This window comes from Sylvia atricapilla, unplaced genomic scaffold, assembly GCF_009819655.1.
Source record: "Sylvia atricapilla isolate bSylAtr1 unplaced genomic scaffold, bSylAtr1.pri scaffold_99_arrow_ctg1, whole genome shotgun sequence".
NCBI classification, from domain to species: Eukaryota; Metazoa; Chordata; class Aves; order Passeriformes; family Sylviidae; genus Sylvia; species Sylvia atricapilla.
In genome coordinates this window covers 49,635-70,000 of record NW_027077180.1, presented here as the reverse complement: position 1 = coordinate 70,000, position 20,366 = coordinate 49,635, and the positions used below count along the sequence as shown (strand labels likewise).

At 52.1% G+C, this 20,366-nt stretch overlaps 1 protein-coding gene across 1 annotated transcript in view; it reads left to right on the top strand.

Moving 5' to 3' along the window:
- The window catches only part of CERS1 (ceramide synthase 1), a 20,407-nt gene extending 804 nt beyond the window's left edge, over nucleotides 1–19,603 (top strand). Inside the window, exons 2-7 of the mRNA XM_066340537.1 lie at nucleotides 10,397–10,556; nucleotides 12,673–12,853; nucleotides 14,006–14,167; nucleotides 16,545–16,692; nucleotides 18,123–18,259; nucleotides 19,561–19,603. Of these exons, the coding sequence (XP_066196634.1) occupies nucleotides 10,397–10,556; nucleotides 12,673–12,853; nucleotides 14,006–14,167; nucleotides 16,545–16,692; nucleotides 18,123–18,259; nucleotides 19,561–19,603 (831 nt within the window). The remainder of the gene's footprint in view (nucleotides 1–10,396; nucleotides 10,557–12,672; nucleotides 12,854–14,005; nucleotides 14,168–16,544; nucleotides 16,693–18,122; nucleotides 18,260–19,560) is intronic.
- Nucleotides 19,604–20,366: the final 763 nt, after the last annotated feature.

Genomic DNA, 20,366 nt, shown 5'->3' with positions numbered 1-20,366 from the left:
GGGATCACGGTGGCATTGGGGTCGAGGAAAGGGGAGAGCGGCGCCCGCCCCCGCTGCGGAATTTGGGAACTGCGGGGGGATGTTTTTGCGTCCCGATTTTCCTCCTGGATTTCCATCCTGGAATTACATCCCGGGGTTTTTGGCATCGGGGAAGGGGAGAGCGGCGCCTGCCCCCGCTGCGGGGTCTGGGGATGGGGGGAGGATGGTTCTGCGCCCCGATTTTCCTCCTGGATTTCCATCCTGGTTTTTTGTGGGGTTTTTTTTGTTTTTTTGGGGGGTGGGGGGAGGGGGTTTTTTTGCCCCGATTTTCCATCTGGATTTCTATCGTGTGTTTTTTGTGCCCCGATCTTCCTCCTGGATTTACATCCTGGGTTTTTTGGGGTTTTTTTGGGGGGGGATTTTTTGTTTTGGTTTGGGTTTTTTTGCGTCCCGCTTTTCCTCCCGGATTTCCATCCATGAGCATCCTGAGGGAGCCATAAACCCAATCCCCCGCTCCCTCCGCCTTCCTCAGCTCCGCAAGGTTCAGCGGCTTTTTCCTTCCAGGTTATTCCCGGGCTTGTTCCGCGCCGTCCCTGAGGATGGAGCATCCTCTGCCTGCTCCATTTCCCCCGGATCCATCCCGGGATCCATCCCCGGCTCCATCCCCGGATCCATCCCCTGCTCCATTTCCCCCGGATCCATCCCCTGCTCCATTTCCCCCGGATCCATCCCCGGCTCCATCCCCGGATCCATCCCCTGCTCCATTTCCCCCGGATCCATCCCCGGATCCATCCCCCGGATCCATTCCCGGATCCATCCCCGGATCCATCCCCGGATCCATCCCCCGGATCCATCCCCGGATCCATCCCCGGATCCATCCCCGGATCCATTTCCCCTGGATCCATCCCCCAGATCCATCCCCGGATCCATCCCCGGATCCATCCCCCGGATCCATCCCCGGATCCATCCCCGGATCCATCCCCGGATCCATCCCCGGATCCATCCCCCGGATCCATCCCCGGATCCATCCCTGGATCCATCCCCGCATCCCCACAAGGCTGAGGTGGTTTCTTCCCGGTTATTCCATGGTTTTTTTCCTGCCGTTCCGTGTCTTTCCCAGGGTTTGGATCCTGCAGGATTGAGCAGCCCGGAGCTCCCCCTGCTCCTTTCCCCATTATTCCCATCCCCACAAGGTTCAGGAGATTTTATTCCCGGTTATTCCCTGTTTGTTTTTGCCTTTCCCAGTGCTGTATCCCAAAGAATTTGAACATCCCGGAACCCCTCCTGCTCCTTTCCCCTTTATTTCCATCCCCACAGGATTAAGGGGTTTTATTCCCGGTTTATTTTTGTCATTCCCGGTGCTGAATCCCAAAGAATTTGAACATCCCGGAACCCCCCCATCTCCATTTCGCCTTTATTCCCATCCCCACAAGGTCAGGGATATTTTTCCCCCGCTCATTCCCGTTTTTCCCGGGGCACAGGAAGAACAGGGGGCACATTCCTGCGGGGCTTTTTTGGGATGAAATCTCCCGCAGCCTTGGGGGACGTGAATTAAATCTTTAATTTCTGGCTCTTTGGTGGAGGGTTTGGAGGGAAATCGGGAGGATTTGGGGGTCATTTTATTTTAGTTTAGTTTAGTTTAGTTTAGTTTAGTTTAGTTTACCTTATTTTACCTTATTTTATTTTTATTTTTATTTTATGAATTTCCCTCATTCCCTGTCTGGCTGGGATGGGTTGAAGGAGCTGTGGGTGAGGAACTTGCTGGGAATTTTCTCCTGGATTTGGATTTCCCCCATTCCCTGTCTGTCCGTGATGCCAGGTAGCTCCTGGCAGCTCCTGGAAGACCCTGGCAGCATCTGGCAACACCTGGAAACACCTGGCAGGTCCTGGCAGGTGCTGGTAGCTCTTGATAGCTCCTGGCAGGTCCTGGCAGCTCCTCACAGGTCCTGGCAGCTCCTGGCAGGTTTTGGCAGCTCCTGGCAGTTGAATACAGCTCCTGGCAGCTCCTGGCAGGTCCTGGCAGCTCTTGGCAGCTCCTCACAGGTCCTGGCAGATCCTCACAGGTCCTGGCAGCTCCTGGCAGCTGAATACAGCTCCTGGCAGATCCTGGCAGGTCCTGGCAGGTTTTGGCAGCTCCTGGCAGCTCTTTGCAGTTGAATACAGCTCCTGGCAGGTCCTGGCAGCCCCTGGCAGCTCTTGGCAGCTGCTCACAGGTCCTGGCAGCTCCTGGTGGACCCTGGCAAACCCTGGCAGCTCTTGGGAGCTCCTGGCAGCTTCTTTTAGCTTCTGGCAGGTCCCGGCAGATGCTCACAGGTCCTGGCAGCTCCTGGCAGGTTCTTTTAGCTCCTTTTAGCCCCTGGCAGGTCCTGGCAGGTTCTTTTAGCTCCTTTTAGCTCCTCTTAGCCCCTGGCAGGTCCTGGCAGCCCCTGGCAGACTCTGGCAGGTCCTGGCAGCTGCGAGGAGCCGTGCCCTGGGGAAATGGGTCACTGTAACCGCAGACGGGCGGCGGGTCCCGGCGGTGTCACCTTCCCCCGGCCCGGGAGGGGTCACAGGGGACAGGAGGGGGCACGGGTTTGGGCTGTTCGGGAATGAAAACTGGCCCAGAAAGGCACAAATTTGGGGTTTTAGGAATAAAAACTGACCCAGAAAGGCACAAACTCGGGTTTATGGGGATAAACTGACCCAGGATGGCAAAGCTTTGGGGTTTTAGGAATAAAAACTGACACAGGATGGCAGAAACATGGATTTTTTGGGATAAACTGACCCAGGATGGCAAAACTTTGGGGTTTTAGGAATAAAAACTGACTCAGAAAGGCACAAACTCGAGTTTATGGGGGAATAAACTGACCCAGGATGGCAAAACTTTGGGTTTTTAGCAATAAAAACTGGCCCAGGGTGGCACAAACTCGTTTTTTTGGGGAATAAACTGACCCAGCCTGGCAAAACCTCGGATTTTTGGGGATAGACTGACCCAGGATGGCAGAATTTGGGTTTTTAGCAATAAAACCTGACCCAGCAAGGCCAAACTCGGGTTATTTTGGGATAAACTGACCCAGCCTGGCACAACCTCAGGTTCATAATTCACATTATCATAATCAGAAACTAAACTATTTATTAATTACCAAACCATTTATTAGCATTCCTGGGCCTATCAGCTTCTGTCACACAACATCTGAAACGCCTCAAAGCCAATAATCTGAAATCACCCAAACTATTGTTTAATTACAAACTATTGTTTAATGAATTACAAACTATTTTTGAATTAATTACAAACTATATTTGAATTATGAACTATTTATTAATTACCAAACCCTTTATTAGCATTCCTTGGCCTATCAGCTTCTGCCACACGATGTTACAAATGCCTCAAAGCCAATAATCTGAAATCACCCAAACTATTGTTTAATTACAAACTATTGTTTAATGAATTACAAACTATTTTTGAATGAATTACAAACTATATTTGAATTATGAACTATTTATTAATTACAAAACCATTTATTAGCATTCCTTGGCCTATCAGCTTTTGCCACAGAACACTCTGAAACGCCTCAAAGCCAATAATCTGAAATCACCCAAACTATTGTTTAATTACAAACTATTGTTTAATGAATTACAAACTATTTTTGAACGACAAACTATTTTTGAATTAGAAAACCCTTTATTAGCATTCCTGGGCCTATCAGTTTGTTCTGAGGAGGGAAAATTTCTCTTTTTTTGGTTGGCCCAGGGCAGGAGGCGGGGGTTTGTGTCCGGCTTTGTGGGACCAGCCCAGTTTTGTACTAAAAGTTTAAGGTAAAACTTGAAACTAAAACTTTAAATTTTAAGGTTTTTATCGTGTGACATTTCATGGTTCTGTTCAAACTCCACATCCATGATCTTAGTGCTTTATAGTCAATGTATGTATAGTATTAAATTAAATTAAATTAAATTAAATTAAATCACATGTTATACAATATCATATTATATTATATTATATTATATTATATTATATTTCAACGTATTTATATATATATAATAGACCATTTATATATTATCGTCAATAGATATATTATAAACGATTTATTTTAGTCTGTTTATTATAGCCTATATATATATTATAGTCTATATATGTACTATAGTCGATATATTTATTATAATCAATATATCTATTAGACTATTTATTATAGTCATATATTATTATAATCAATATATATTATAGACCAATTATTTATTATAGTCTATATATATATTATAGACTATTTTTATGTATTATAGTCTCTATATTTTAGATTATATATTATAGTTTATATATTATAATCTATATATATTAAAAACTACATATATTTTATAGACTATTTATATGTTATGGACTATTTATTTATTATAGTCAATATCTATATTATAGGTTATTTATATGTAATTATATTCTATCTCTGTATAATAATCAATATCTATATTATAGATTATTTACATATAATTATATTCTATCCCTGTATTATAGCCAATATCTATATTACAGATTATTTATATATAATTATGTTCTATAGATGTATTATAGTCAATATCTATATTATAGGTTATTTATATATAATTATATTCTATCCCTGTATAATAATCAATATCTATATTATAGATTATTTACATATAATTATATTCTATCCCTGTATTATACCAATATCTATATTATAGGTTATTTATATATAATTATATTCTATAGATGTATTATAGCAAATATCTATATTATAGATTTTTATATACAATTATAATCTATCCATGTATTACAGCCAATATCTATATTATAGATAATTTATATTTAAAGCCAATTTTGGGAGCCTTTTTTACAGCCTCAGCCCCAATGCAGCGTTTTTTTGAGGGGTCAGAACTTAAATTAACACCAAAAAAATTCCAAATATTCAACTTCCAAACTGTCAGCCAGGCTCTGCCTTTTCCTCCTCCGAACACAAACCCTGGGAACTGCAGAAAGGCACCAAAAACCACAAAAAACCACAACAAAAAGTTCTTTATTCGCTGCCTGGGCTGCAGCAGCTCTGCCAGGGACACGGAATTAAGGGGAAATTGAAACAAAATAATAATACTGTCATGGATTTGGGGGTGAGAAAATCGCTTTTTTTCTGGAAAATGTTGTCCAGAGCTTGGGGAAACTGAGGCACGGAGCTGCTGCTGGGGTGGGGGTTGGTTCAGGGCAAATTTGGGAGAAAATTCTCTAAAATTTGGGTCTTTTTAAGGAGCAAACTTAATTGGTTCCTCCTTTAATGAGCAGGGGAAAGAAGTTCTGTAGGAAAAAAAGCAGGAAAAAAAAAAAAACAAAAAACCCTGTTTGTGGAGCAAACAAAGTGCTCACGAGCGTGAAAAAAATTGAATTATGTAAAACAATAAAACCTCTTGTTGTTCTGAAGTGAGGTGGTAAATTTGGGTCAGTTTAGTCCCCAAAAAAATGAGGTTGTGTCTTGTTGGGTCAGTTTATCCCAAAAAAATTGAGTTTGTGCTGTTCTGGGTCAGTTTATTCCCCAAAAAATGAGTTTGTGCCTTGTTGGGTCAGTTCATTCCCCAAAAAATGAGTTTGTGCCTTGTTGGATCAGTTTATTCCCAAAAAAAAAAAAAAAAAAAAAAAAAAAAAAAAAAAAAAAAAAAAAAAAAAAAAAAAAAATAGAGTTTGTGTCTTGTTGGGTCAGTTTATTCCCAAAAAAAATGAGTTTGTGCCGTTCTGGGTCAGTTTTATCCCCAAAAAATTGAGTTTGTGCCATTCTGGGTCAGTTTATTTCCCCAAAAAATTGAGATTGTGCCGTTCTGGGTCAGTTTATTCCCCCCAAAAACCCCCCAAGAGCCCCAAAATTGGGACCCCTCAAACCCCCGGGATTCCCAAATTTGAGTGGCCGGGAGCAGTGTCCAGCCCGGGGACACAGGGGACACAGCAGGGGACAGAGGGGACACAGGGGACACAAGGGGACACAGGGGACACAGGGGACAGGGAGAGGGGACACAAAGCGGACAGAGGGGACAGAGAGAGGGGACACAGGGGACACAGGGGACACAGGGGACACAGAGGGGACACAGGGGACAGAGAGAGGGGACACAGGGGACAGGGAGAGGGGACAGAGGGGACACAAAGGGGACAGAGGGGACACAAAGGGGACAGAGGGGACACGGAGGGGACAGAGGGGGGCCACAAAGGAGTAGACAGACGGGACAGACAGGGGACACAGGGGACAGAGGAATGGCCAGAGGGGACAGAGAGAGGGGACACAGAAGGGACAGAGGGGACAGAGGAGTGGACAGAGAGGACGCAGAAGGGACAGAGTGACACAGGACACAGACAGAGGGGACACAGAGGGGACACAGGGGACACAGGACACAGACAGAGGGCACAGAGGGGACACAGAGGGGACACAGAGGGGACACAGGACACAGAGGGGACACAGAGGGGACACAGGGCACAGAGGGCACAGAGGAGACACAGAGGGGACACAAAGGAGTAGACAGAGGGGACACAGAGGGGACACAGAGGGGACACAGGACACAGAGGGGACACAGAGGGGACACAGGGCACAGACGGGTCCCTGCGGTCACCCCCAGCCCGGTGCCAGCCCCAGCAGCTGTCGCTGCCCGGTGTCACCCCGCTGTGTGTGTCCCCGCGGGTGGCCTGGCACCGCCCGGGGGCCGCGACAAACCCCCTGAACCGCGGGGACCCGTGAGCCGGGAGAGGCTGGGTGCGGATTTGGGGATTTCTGGGTGCTCCTGTGTCCTCCTGCTGGAGCTGGGGGCGGATTTCGGGATCCCTGGGGCTGGGAGTGGATTTTGGGGTCCCTGACTGTGGATTTTGGGATCCCCGGAGCCGGGAACAGATTTTGGGGTCCCTGACGGTGGATTTCGGGATCCCTGGAGCTGGGAGCAGATTTTGGGGTCCCTGACGGTGGATTTTGGGATCCCTGGGGCTGGATTTGGGGACAGAGGCCGTGCTGGAGGCTGGGAAAGGACAGAGCAGCTCCGCGCCCTCCTTGCCCTGAGGAGGAGGAGGAGGAGGAGGAGGAAGGGGACGTTGCCCTTTAAGCAGAGCCCCGTGACGTCACGGCCCCGTGACGTCACGGCCAGCAGCTCCCGTCGCCCGTAGCAACAGCAGCATCCCGCTCCGTCACCATGGCAACGGCGGCCGGGTGATGGGAGGACATCCCCACCCCTGTCCCCACCCCACAGGGCCGCGGTGGCGCCGGGGACATCCCTGTGTCCCCTCCCCGTGTCCCCTCTGTGTCCCCCCCGTGTCCCCTCTGTGTCCCCTCCGTGTCCCCTCTGTGTCCCCTCTGTGTCCCCTCTGTGTCCCCTCCGTGTCCCCTTTGTGTCCCCTCTGTGTCCCCTCTGTGTCCCCTCTGTGTCCCCTCTGTGTCCCCCCCGTGTCCCCTCTGTGTCCCCCCCCCGTGTCCCCTCCGTGTCCCCTTTGTGTCCCCTCCGTGTCCCCTCCGTGTCCCCTCTGTGTCCCCTCCCCGTGTCCCTGAGGAGAGGACAGAATGGGATGATCCCTGTGCTCCCTCCACCCCAAAACTCTGTGGGGTGAGCAGGGATTGAGGATCCCAAATCCACCCTGGGACTGGGGAAAGATGGAACTGGGTGATCCCTGTGGGGTGAGCAGGATTGACCCCTGTGGGGTGAGCAAGGATCACCTTTGTGGGATGAGCAGATGTTTGAGGATCCCAAATTCACCCTGGGATTGAGGAAAGATGGAACTGGATGCCCTTTGTGGGGTGAGCAGAGGTTTGGGGACCCCAAACCCACCCTGGGACTGGGGAAATATTGAACAGGATGATCCCTGTGGGGTGGGCAGGGATGATGACCCCTGTGGGGTGCGAAGAGGTTTGGGGACCCCAAATCCACCCTGGAACAGAGGAAAAACTGGAACAGGATGATCCCTGTGGGGTGAGCAGAAGTCTGAGGATCCCAAATCCTCCCTGGGACTGGGGGAATATTGAACTGGGTGATCCCTGTGGGGTGAGCAGGATTAATCCCTGTGGGGTGCACAGGATGATCCCTGTGGGGTGAGCAGGATTAATCCCTGTGGGATGAACAGGATGATCCCTATGGGGTGAGCTGGATTAATCCCTGTGGGATGAGCAGGATTAATCCCTGTGGGATGAACAGGATGATCCCTATGGGGTGAGCAGGATGATCCCTATGGGGTGAGCAGGATTAATCCCTGTGGGATGAACAGGATGATTCCTGTGGGATGAACAGGATGATCCCTGTGGAGTGACCAGGATGATCCCTGTGGGGTGCACAGGATTAATCCCTATGGGGTGAGCAGGATGATCCCTATGGGGTGAGCAGGATTAATCCCTGTGGAGTGACCAGGATGATCCCTGTGGGATGAACAGGATGATCCCTGTGGGGTGGGCAGGATGATCCCTGTGGGGTGCACAGGATTAATCCCTATGGGGTGAGCAGGATGATCCCTATGGGGTGAGCAGGATGATCCCTATGGGGTGAGCAGGATTAATCCCTGTGGGGTGAGCAGGATTAATCCCTGTGGGGTGAGCAGGATTAATCCCTATGGGGTGAGCAGGATGATCCCTGTGGGGTGCACACTCTTTGAGGCCCCCAAACCCCCGAGGGCTGTCCCCGTGTCCCACCCTTTGCACACCCCAACAATCCTGCCCAGGACTCTCTCTCCCTTTTCCATTCTCCCTCCCACTTTCCTCCTCTTGTTCCTGCCTTTGGGAAAAGCCTTTGGCAGGGCTGAGAACTCGGGATTTTTTGGGGCTGGGAGCCCCTGGAAAAGGCTCAGCCCGAAATCCGGCCACAGCCTGGGGACAGCTGGGACCTTAAATTAGGAGCAGAAAATGCTGAGCCGGGGCAGGGTCCAGTTACTGGGCAGGAGTTTTGGTTTTCACCTCCAGCTCACCGGGAGGTTCCGAGCGGGGGGATCGGGGGCTTTGGGGTCCCCAAAACCTTCCCCTGTGTCCTCTCCTGGGGGTCCCTGTCCTGAAAGGGGAGGCAGGAATGGGATGTGGGATTCCAGGATTTGGAGTGGTTCAGCGAGGGGCAGGGAAAACTCCCAGCCCGGAGATCCTGGGAGCTCAGGGGGAAAGGCAGAGCCCCCGGCTCCGGTTGTTCCCAAAAAACTGAGTTTGTGCCTTGAAGGGTTCATTTCATCCCCAAAAAATCCTGGAGTTGTGGGGTCCTGGATTCATTTGTTCCCAAAAAACTGAGTTTGTGCCTTGAAGGGTTCATTTCATCCCAAAAAACTGAGTTTGTGCCTTGAAGGGTTCATTTCATCCCAAAAAACTGAGTTTGTGCCTTGAAGGGTTCATTTCATCCCAAAAACTCTGGAGTTGTGGGGTCCTGGATCCGTTTGTTCCCAAAAAACTGAATTTGTGCCTTGCTGGGTTCATTTATTCCCCCCAAAAAACTGGAGTTGTGCGGTCCTGGGTCAGTTTATTCCCAAAAAAACCTGGAGTTGTGCTGTGCTGGATCCATTTATTCCCAAAAAACCCGGGGCTCTGCCTTGCTGCGTTCATTTAATCCCCAAAACCTGAGGCTATGCTGTGCTGAGTTCATTTATTTCCATTTATTCCCCAAAAAATCGAGATTGTGCCTTGCTGGATCCATTTATTCCCAAAAACCTGAGTTTGTGCCTTGCTGGGTCAGTTTATTTCGGGCATTTTGGGGAAAGTTTCTCTCCTTTCCTCCGTTCAAACACCACGAGGGTGGAGGGAATAAAAAATCCCAGCGGGATTTGGGGCTGGCAAATCCTCCGGGAGCGCGGCGAGGGTGACACAGCCCGGCCCTGGGGGCACCTGGTGGCACTTGGTGGCAGTGCCAGTCTGTCCAGGGCTCTGCCGAGCTTTTCCCTGCACATCCAGAGGATTTTTTCCCGTCTCCAACTGCCCGGGGTAGTGTTGTTAAAGCTCCTCCTCCTGGCCGTTTTATTTCTAGTTTTATTTTTATTTTTATTTTTATTCTAATTTATTTCTATTTTTATTTTTATTTTTACTTTTATTTTTTTATTTTTATTTTACTTTTATTTTCATTTTTATTTCTATTTTTATTTTTATTTTTATTTTTATTTTTATTTTTGTTTTTATTTTCGTTTTTATTTTTATTTTTATTTTTATTTTTGTTTCTATTTTTATTTTTATTTTTACTTTTATTTTCATTTTCATTTTTATTTTCATTTTTATTTTCATTTTTATTCTTATTCTTATTTTCATTTTCATTTTTCATTTTTATTTTCATTTTCATTTTCATTTTCATTTTCATTTTCATTTTTATTTTCATTTTCATTTTCATTTTCATTTTCATTTTCATTGTTATTTTCATTTTCATTTTCATTTTCATTTTCATTTTCATTTTCATTTTCATTTTCATTTCTATTTTTATTTTCATTTTTATTTTCATTTTCATTTTTATTTTTGATTCCCCCCGGCAGCCCCTGGGGGAATGGTGCAAGCTGCAGCCCAAGGACGCGGCCAAGATGCCCGAGAGCGCCTGGAAGCTGCTGTTCTACTCCTTGTCGTGGTCCTACGGCGCCTACCTGCTCTTCTGCACCGACTACCGCTTCTTCCACGACCCGCCCTCCGCCTTCTATGGTGAGCAAAACCGGAGGGAAAAATCCCATTTCACGTTTTTTAATATTTTTTTTTAAAAAAATCAGAGGTGGCGCGAGGAGGTGTCTGAGAATTTCTGTGGCTGGGGAGGGAAATCAGGGAATAATTAATTAGTTGGTGGGTTGGGTTGGGTTGGGTTGGGTCTTGAAGATCAGCTCGTGGTCGTGGGGAGAGGCAGAGAATCAGGGTTTGAAAATCACCTCGTTCCAGTTCCTGTGCTAGGACAGGGGTTAAAAATCACCTGAAAATCACCTCGTTCCTGCCCCTGGCCAAATCAGGGGTTAAAAATCACCTCGTTTTAACCCCTGCCCAAATCAGAGCCCAAAGATCACCTCGTTCCAACTCCTGCATTGAATCTGGGGTTAAAAATCACCTCGTTCCAGCCCCTGCCCAAATCAGGGTTTTAAAAATCACCTCATTCCAGCCCCTGCCCAAATCAGAGCCTAAAAATCACCTCATTCCAACCCCTGCACTAGGACAGGGAATAAAAATCATCTCATTCCAATCCCTGCCTAAATTAGAGCCTAAAGATCACCTCATTCCAACTCCTGCACTGAATCTGGGGTTAAAAATCACCTCGTTCCAACTCCTGCACTAGGACAGGGTATAAAAATCCCCTCGTTCCAATCCCTGTCCAAATCAGGGGTTAAAAATCACCTTGTTCCGACTCCTGCTCAAATCAGGGTTTTAAAAATCACTTTGTTCCAGCCCCTGCCCAAATCAGAGCCTAAAGATCACCTCGTTCCAAGCCCTGTACTAGGACAGGGATTAAAAATCCCCTTGTTCCAAACCTTGCACTAAGACAGAGATTAAAAATCCCCTTGTTCCAATCCCTGCCCAAATCAGGGGTTAAAATCCCCTCAGACGTCGGTGGCTGTGGAGGTTTTGGTGCCCGGGGCAGAGTTTGGGACCAGCTGGATCCTCACCCAGCCCCTGCCCCTGTGCTGGGCTGGGGGGACCTGCCACCTCCTGGGCCCCACTGGTGGCACCTCCAGGTCCCCAGGCTGCTGTGACCAGTGTCCTGGTGTGGCCAGTGTCCTGCTGTGACCAGTGTCCCCAAGCTGGTGTGACCAGTGCCCCAGTGTGACCAGTGTCCCCAGGCTGGTGTGGCCACTGCCCTGGTGTGACCAGTGTCCCTGTCCTGGTGTGACCAGTGTCCTGGTGTGACCAGTGTCCCTGAGCTGCTGTGACCAGTGTCCCTGTCATGACCATTGTCTGGTGTGACCAGTGCCCCAGTGTGACCAGTGTCCCCAGTGTGACCACTGCCCTGGTGTGACCTCTGCCCTGGTGTGACCAGTGTCCTGGTGTGACCAGTGTCCTGGTGTGACCAATGCCCTGGCGTGACCAGTATCCCCAGTGTGACGGGTGCCATGGTGTGACGGGTGTCCCCATGTAACCAGTCCCCTAGTGTGACCAGTGTCCCCAGGCTGGTGTGACCAGTGTCCTGGCGTGACCAGTATCCCCAGTGTGACAGGTGTCCCCATGTGACCACTGCCCCAGTGTGACCGGTGTCCCCGTGTGACCACTGCCCCGGTGTGACGGGTGTCCCCGTGTGACTGGTGTCCCCAGTGTGACGGGTGTCCCCGTGTGACCACTGCCCCGGTGTGACGGGTGTCCCCGTGTGACCAGTATCCCCAGTGTGACGGGTGTCCCCGTGTGACCAATGCCCCGGTGTGACGGGTGTCCCCATGTAACCAGTCCCCTAGTGTGACCAGTGTCCCCAGGCTGGTGTGACCAGTGCCCTGGCGTGACCAGTATCCCCAGTGTGATGGGTGTCCCCATGTAACCGGCGCCGTGGTGTGACGGGTGTCCCCGTGTGACCAGTATCCCCAGTGTGACGGGTGTCCCCATGTGACCACTGCCCCAGTGTGACAGGTGTCCCCATGTGACCACTGCCCCGGTGTGACGGGTGTCCCCGTGTGACCAGTGCCCCGGTGTGACGGGTGTCCCCATGTGACCACTGCCCCAGTGTGACCGGTGTCCCCGTGTGACCAGTGCCCCGGTGTGACGGGTGTCCCCATGTGACCACTGCCCCAGTGTGACCGGTGTCCCCGTGTGACCAGTGCCCCGGTGTGACGGGTGTCCCCGTGTCCCCCAGACTGGCAGCAGGGCATGGAGGTGCCCAGGGACATCGCAGTGGCCTACCTGCTGCAGGGCAGCTTCTACGGCCACTCCCTGTACGCCACGGCCTACATGGACACGTGGCGCAAGGACTCGCTGGTGATGCTGCTGCACCACGTGGTGGCCCTGACCCTCCTGGCCTCCTCCTACGCCTTCAGGTGAGCCCCAGAGCCCGGCCCGAGGTCTGGGGGAGCCCCACCGGGGTCCCCTGGGAGAGGTCTGTGTCTGTCACCCCAACCCCGACCTTCTGCCCTGCTGGAATTTCTGTCCCCGAGCCCAATCCCCAATTTTCCCTGCTGGATCTGTGTCCCTCACCCCAATCCCAACCTTTTCCCTGCTGGATTTGTGTCCTCACCCCAGTCCCAACCCTCAGGCAGGGAATGACAGACTGGGGGTGCTGGGAGCCAGCATCAACTCTCCTCCCTCTTTGCTCCCTGTTTTCTCCCCTTTTATCCTGTTTTCCTCCACTGCTTTTCCCCCTCACCCTTTTTTTCCTGCCTTTTTTCCTCCATTTTCCCACCCTTTTCCCCTCCTATTTTTCCCCCATTTCCCTCCTTTTTTCTCCCTTTTTTCTTTGCCCCCATTTCCCCCACCCCATTTTCCCCCATTTCCCCATTTCTCCCCATTTTCCCCCATTTTTTCCCCATTTCTCCCCATTTTCCCCCCATTTTTCCCCATTTTTTCCCCATTTTTCCCCATTTTCCCCATTTCTCCCCATTTTTCCCCATTTTCCCCATTTCCCCATTTTTCCCCCCATTTTCCCCCATTTTCCCCATTTTTCCCCATTTTTCCCCATTTTTCCCCATTTCCCCCCATTTTTTCCCCATTTCCCCCCATTTTTCCCCATTTCCCCCCCATTTTTCCCCATTTTCCCCCATTTTTTTCCCCCATTTTCCCCCATTTTCTCCCCACTTTTCCCCCATTTTTTCCCCATTTCTCCCCAATTTTCCCCCATTTTTTTCCCCATTTCTCCCCATTTTCCCCCCATTTTTTCCCCCATTTTTCCCCATTTTTCCCCATTTTCCCCATTTTCTCCCCATTTTCCCCATTTTTCCCATTTTTTCCCCATTTTTCCCCATTTTTCCCCATTTTTCCCCATTTCCCCCCATTTTCCCCCCATTTTCCCCATTTCTCCCCATTTTTTTCCCCCATTTTCCCCATTTTCTCCCCATTTTTCCCCATTTTTCCCCATTTTCCCCATTTTTTCCCCATTTTTTCCCCATTTTTCCCCCATTTCCCCCCCACATTTTTTCCCCATTTTCCCCCCATTTCTCCCCATTTTTTCCCCATTTCTCCCCATTTTTCCCCAGGTACCACAACGTGGGCATCCTGGTGCTGTTCCTGCACGACGTCAACGATGTGCAGCTGGAGTTCACCAAGCTCAACGTGTACTTCAAGCACCGCGGCGGCACCTTCCACCGCCTCAACGACGTGCTCTCCAACGTGGGCTGCCTCACCTTCGGCCTCAGCTGGTGCGTCTGGGGCTCATCCCGATCCTCGCCCGGCTGGGGGCTTGTGTCCTTCATCCCAGTCCTGATCCCAGTGCTGGGTTTGTGTCCTTCATCCCAGTGCTGGATTTGTGTCCCTCACCCTGCTGGGGGTTTGTGTCCCTGATCCCAGTCCTGATCCCACTGAGGGGTTTGTGTCCCTCATCCCAATCCTAATCCCACTGAGGGGTTTGTGTCCCTCATGCCAATACTGATCCCAGTCCTGGGTTTGTGTCCCTGATCCCAATCCTGATCCTAGTGCGGGGTTTGTGTCCCTGATCCCAATCCTGATCCCAGTCCTGGGTTTGTGTCCCTGATCCCACTGAGGGGTTTGTGTCCCTGATCCCAATCCTGATCCCACTGAGGGGTTTGTGTCCCTGATCCCAATCCTGATCCCAGTCCTGGGCTTGTGTCCTTCATCCCAATCCTGATCCCAGTCCTGAGTTTGTGTCCCTTATCCCGCTCCTCACCCTGCTGGGGGGCTTGTGTCCTTCATCCCAATCCTGATCCCAGTCCTGGGTTTGTGTCCTTCATCCCAATCCTGATCCCAGTGCGGGGTTTGTGTCCCTGATCCCGCTGAGGGGTTTGTGTCCCTCATTCCAATCCTGATCCCAGTGCTGGGTTTGTGTCCCTGATCCCAATCCTGATCCCACTGAGGGGTTTGTGTCCCTTATCCCACTCCTCACCCTGCTGGGGGGCTTGTGTCCTTCATCCCAATCCTGATCCCGCTGCGGGGCTTGTGTCCCTGATCCCAGTCCTGGGTTTGTGTCCTTGATCCTGATCCTGACCTTCCTCCCTGCTGGGTTTGTGTCCCTGATCCCACTCCTCACCCTGCTGAGGGATTTGTGTCCTTCATCCCACTGAGGGGTTTGTGTCCCTGATCCCAATCCCGACTCTTCGTGGTGGGTTCAGCTCCCTGATCCCACTCCTCACCCTCTTCCCTGATGGATTTGAGTCCCTGGTACCAATCCCGACCTTCCTCCCTGGTGGATTTGTGTCCGTGATCCCACTCCCGACCCTCCTGGTGGATTTTTATCCCTCTGACCCCACTCCTGACCCTCCTGGTGGATTTTTATCCCTCTGACCCCACTCCTGACCCTCCTGGTGGATTTTTATCCCTCTGACCCCACTCCTGACCCTCCTGGTGGATATTTTTTTGTCCCTCTGACCCCACTCCAGACCCTCCCTGTGGATTTCTCCCCCTGCTCCCACTCCGCACTCCCCTCCCGGTTTTTGGGCCCCCTCCCCGCCGTCTCCCGGGGAATTTTGGGGCCGGGAAGGATCCGGGAGGGGCTTTGGGCCCCACGCTGGGCTCGGAATCCCTCTGTAGTGCCCGGCGTCTGTCACCGCCAGAGCGGCTGTGAAACGCTGCGACACTCCGGCCCCTGTCACCCTGTCACTGTGCGCCACCGAGTGACAAATGGCCCCGGGCGGGGACAGGGGGAGGAGGGGGAGGAGGAGGAGGAAAATGCCCCGGGATGGATGGAGGGATGGAGGGATGGATGGATGGATGGATGGAGGGAGGGATGGATGATGGATGGAGGGATGGAGGGATGGAGGGATGGAGGGATGGATGGATGGATGGATGGATGGAGGGATGGATGGATGGATGGATGGATGGAGGGATGGATGGATGGAGGGATGGATGGATGGATGGAGGGATGGAGGGATGGATGGATGGAGGGATGGAGGGATGGATGGATGGATGGATGGATGGAGGGATGGATGGATGGATGGATGGATGGAGGGATGGATGGATGGAGGGATGGATGGATGGATGGAGGGATGGAGGGATGGATGGAGGGATGGATGGAGGGATGGATGGATGGATGATGGATGGATGGATGGATGGATGGATGGATGGATGGATGGAGGGATGGATGGAGGGATGGATGGAGGGATGGATGGAGGAATGATGGACAGAAGGACGGATGAGCCACGGCCTCAGGCTTTTGATGAAGAATTTGGGGTGCACAGGGCTGGAAAAAGCCCCCAGAGCTTTTCCCACCCAGCCCCACAGTGCAGCCTCGGCCCCAAACCTTTGGGATGTGCTGGGATGAATGGGGTGCCAGGGGAGCAGATATTGGGGTGCCAGAGGAGCAGATATTGGGGTTCCAGGGGCAGGGATTTGGGTGTCAGGGAACAGATATTGGGGTTCCAGGGGCAGGTATTGGTGTGCCAAGGAACAGATATTGGGGTGCCAGGGGCAGGGATTGGGGTGTCAGGAGCAGATTTTGGGGTGCCTGGGGCAGATTTTGGTGTGCCAGGGAACAAATATTGGGGTGCCAGGGGCCCAGGAGGCTGTGCCGGCTCTGTCCCCTGCCATGGGGACACTAAACCTCGCTGTCCCTGTCCCTGGCAGGTTCTGGTTCCGTCTCTACTGGTTCCCCCTGAAGGTGCTGTACGCCACCTGCCACTCCAGCCTGCAGTCCGTCCCCAACATCCCCTTCTACTTCTTCTTCAACGCCCTGCTGCTCCTGCTCACCCTGATGAACATCTACTGGTTCCTGGTGGGTCACCCCGGCCCCCCCTGGCTGTCCCCCCTGCCCAAACCGGGGCTGGGGACAGCAGGAAAGGGTCCCCTCTCCTCGGGGTCACCCCTGTCCTCGCTGGGGTCGCAGCGGTGGAGGGGGTTTGGGGGTTCTGGGGAGGAATTTGGGGGGGTTTAGAGGAGGTTTGGGGGTTTCAGGGGAGGAGGATTGGGGGGCTGAGGGGAGGAGGTTTTGGGGTTCAGGGGAGGAATTTTGGGGTTTTAAGGGAGGAATTTTGGGGGGTTTAAGGGAGGAATTTTGGGGGGTTTAAGGGAGGAGGTTTTGGAGTTTCAGAGGAAGAGATTTTGCAGTTTCAGGGGAGGAATTTTGGGGTTTTAAGGGAGGAATTTTGGAGGTTTTAAGGGAGGAGGTTTTGGAGTTTCAGAGGAGGAGATTTTGAACTTTCAGGGGAGGAGGTTTGGAGGTTGAGAGGAGGAGGATTTGGAGTTTCTGGGGAGGAATTTTGGGGGTTTCAGGGGAGGAGGATTGGGGGGCTGAGGGGAGGAAGTTTTGGGGTTCAGGGCAGGAATTTTGGGGGTTTCAGGGAGGAATTTTGGAGGTTTTAAGGGAGGAGGTTTTGGAGTTTCAGAGGAGGAATTTTGGGAGTTTTAAGGGAGGAATTTTGGGGGTTTTAGGGGAGGAATTTTGGAAGTTTTAAGGGAGGAGGTTTTGGAGTTTCAGAGAGGGAGATTTTGCAGTTTCAGGGGAGGAATTTTGGGAGTTTCAGAGGAGGAGGTTTGGGGTTTTAGGGGGGTGTAATTCGAGGGTTTCAGGGGAGGAATTTTGGGGGTTTTAAGGGAGGAATTTTGGGGGTTTTAGGGGAGGAATTTTGGGGGTTTTAAGGGAGGAATTTTGAGGGTTTTAGGGGAGGATTTTTGGGGGTTTTAAGGGAGGAATTTTGGGGGTTTTAAGGGAGGAATTTTGGAGGTTCAGGGGAGGAATTTCGGAGGTTCAGGGAAGAAACTTTGGGGGTTTCAGGGGAGGATGTTTTAGAGGTTTAAAAGGAGGCGGTTTGGGGAGGAATTTTGCGAGTTTCAGAGGAGGAGGGTTTGGGAATTGCCTTTGGAATTCAGACCGTCTGCCGCCCCGGGGATGCAGAGGGAGGGAGCGATAAGAGCAGCTGGGATCCGAGAGAGGTGTGAACGTCCCCGGGAATGTCCCCTGCGTCCCCCGAGCTTTGGGGAGGGCCGGGAAGGAGAAACCCCACGGGACAGCACAGGACAGGACAGCTGATTCCATCATCCCGTGGGATGAGATCAGGGAAAAGCGAGTTCCAGGAATTCTCCTCCGAACCACCGAGCCCACCCCGCCGCTGCCACCGCCCCGAATGTCCCCAGTGGGGTGGGGACAGCAGGAAAAGACCCCCCCAGAGCCTGGGGCTGTCCCCTGAGGCTCTGTGTCCCCCGCAGTACATCGTGCTGTTCGTGGCCAAGGTGCTGCTGGGGCAGGTGCAGGAGGTGAACGATGTCCGTGAGTACGACGTGGAGGAGAGCAGGAAAACCGGGAAGGAGCCCGGGATCCACCTGCCCCAGGCGCTGAAGGAAAGGTAAACGTGGAGCTCCGGGCTGGTTTGGGTTGGAAAAGACTGAAAATTCCACCCCTGGGGGAAATGCCTTGGGCATTGCTCAATTCCAGAGATTCCAGGGAATTCCAGCCCAGCCCTCGCCACCCTCACAGCCAGGAATTGCCTCCAAATATCCCACACAAATCCCCCTTTTCCAGTTTGAATCCATTCCCTGTGTCCTGGAATTCCATCCTTTATCCCAAATCCCTCCCCAGCTCTCCTGGAGCCCCTCCAGGGACTGGAAACAGCTCCAAGGTTTCTCTGGATCCTCTTCCCACTTCCCTTGGGCAATTCCAGAGATCCAGGGGCAGCCACAGCCGCTCTGGGAATTCCATCCTGGCCCTTCTCCACCAGGAATTCCTGCCCAAAATCCCACCCAGGTTCCCCTTCCCTGTGTCCTGTCCCTCCATCCCTCACCCCAAATCCCTCCCCAGCTCTCCTGGAGCCCCTCCAGGGACTGGAAACAGCTCCAAGGTTTCTCTGGAGCTTTCCCTTTCCAGCCTGACCTTGAATCCTCGCAGGGAGGAATTCCTTCCCGATCTCCCATCCCTGCCCTCTGGCCATAGGAGCCACTCCCCGTGTCCTGGAATTCCAGGTGTTGTCCCCAAATCCCTCCCCAGCTCTCTCTGGAAGTGGCTCTGAGCTCTCCCTGGAGCTTTTTCCCGGTGGGAACACCTCTGGATCAGCCCCAGCCTGGGGCCAGGGGAACTCGGGAGGGGAATTTTGGGGAGTGGGACAGGAATTTTGAGCGGTGGGACAGGAATTTTGTGGGGTGGGACAGGAATTTTGAGCGGTGGGACAGGAATTTTGGGGCGTGGGACAGGAATTTTGGGGGGTGGGACAGGAATTTTGGGGGGTGGGACAGGAATTTTGGGGGGTGAGACAGGAATTTTGGGGGGGTGAGACAGGAATTTTGAGCGGTGGGACAGGAATTTTGGGGGGTGGGACAGGAATTTTGGGGGGTGGGACAGGAATCTTGAGCGGTGGGACAGGAATTTTGGGGCATGGGACAGGAATTTTGGGGGGTGAGACAGGAATTTTGGGGGATGGGACAGGAATTTTGGGGAGTGAGACAGGAATTTTGGGGAGTGAGACAGGAATTTGGGGGGTGGGACAGGAATTTTGGGGGGTGGGACAGGAATTTGGGGGCGTGAGACAGGAATTTTGGGGGGTGGGACAGGAATTTTGGGGAGTGAGACAGGAATTTTGGGGGGTGGGACAGGAATTTTGGGGGGTGGGACAGGAATTTTGGGGCTGAGCAGGGGCTCTGCTCTCCCCCTCAGGCTGCACCTCAAGAACGGCCTCGTGAAGGACAAGAGGTTGTGAAGCTGCCAGGACCTGGCACCGCCCAGGACCCTACAAAGGACAGGAGAACTTCACCCCTGACCCCCTGCCACGACTGTGTCCCTCAGGGCTGGGCCCTGTCCCCTGTCCCCTGGGGCTGGGCGATGTCCCTCGGCCTCAGTTTGGTGGCTTTGGTGGCGTTTGGGGTCGGTTTTTTGTCCCCTCCTTGGTGTTCTCTCCACGTTCTCAGCCCCACTGTGACCTCCCCTCTGATCCTTCTCCAGCTGCTCCAAACCAGGGCAGGGAAAAGCCCCTGGGAAGGGGGATCCCGAGGCCAGCTGTGCTCCAGATGCCACCCAGGTGACCCTCGGGGGGTGGCACTGTCACCTGCAGCTCCCAGGGGTGGCTCTGCCTGGGAATCACCTCGGGAGCTTCTCCCCAGCGCCTCTGCGGGAGCCCCGGGAGGTTTAATGGCTTCAAAAAAAAACAAAAAAACAACCCCGTGGGGGCCTTGGGGTGGGTTTAACAGGGTCCTGCAGGTCCCTCGTGTCCCCAGGACTGTCCCCTGGCTGAAGGAAGGGCAGAGAATTCCTGTTCTCCAGGCTGGATTTCCAGGAGGAACAGAATTCCTGTTCCCCTGGGTGGGATTTCCAAAAAGAACAGAGAATTCCTGTTCCCCTGGGTGGGATTTCCAACAAGAACACAGAATTCCTGCTCCCCTGGGTGGGATTTCCAGGAGGAATAGAGAATTCCTGCTCCTCTGGGTGGGATTTCCAGGAAGAATAGAGAATTCCTGTTCCCCTGG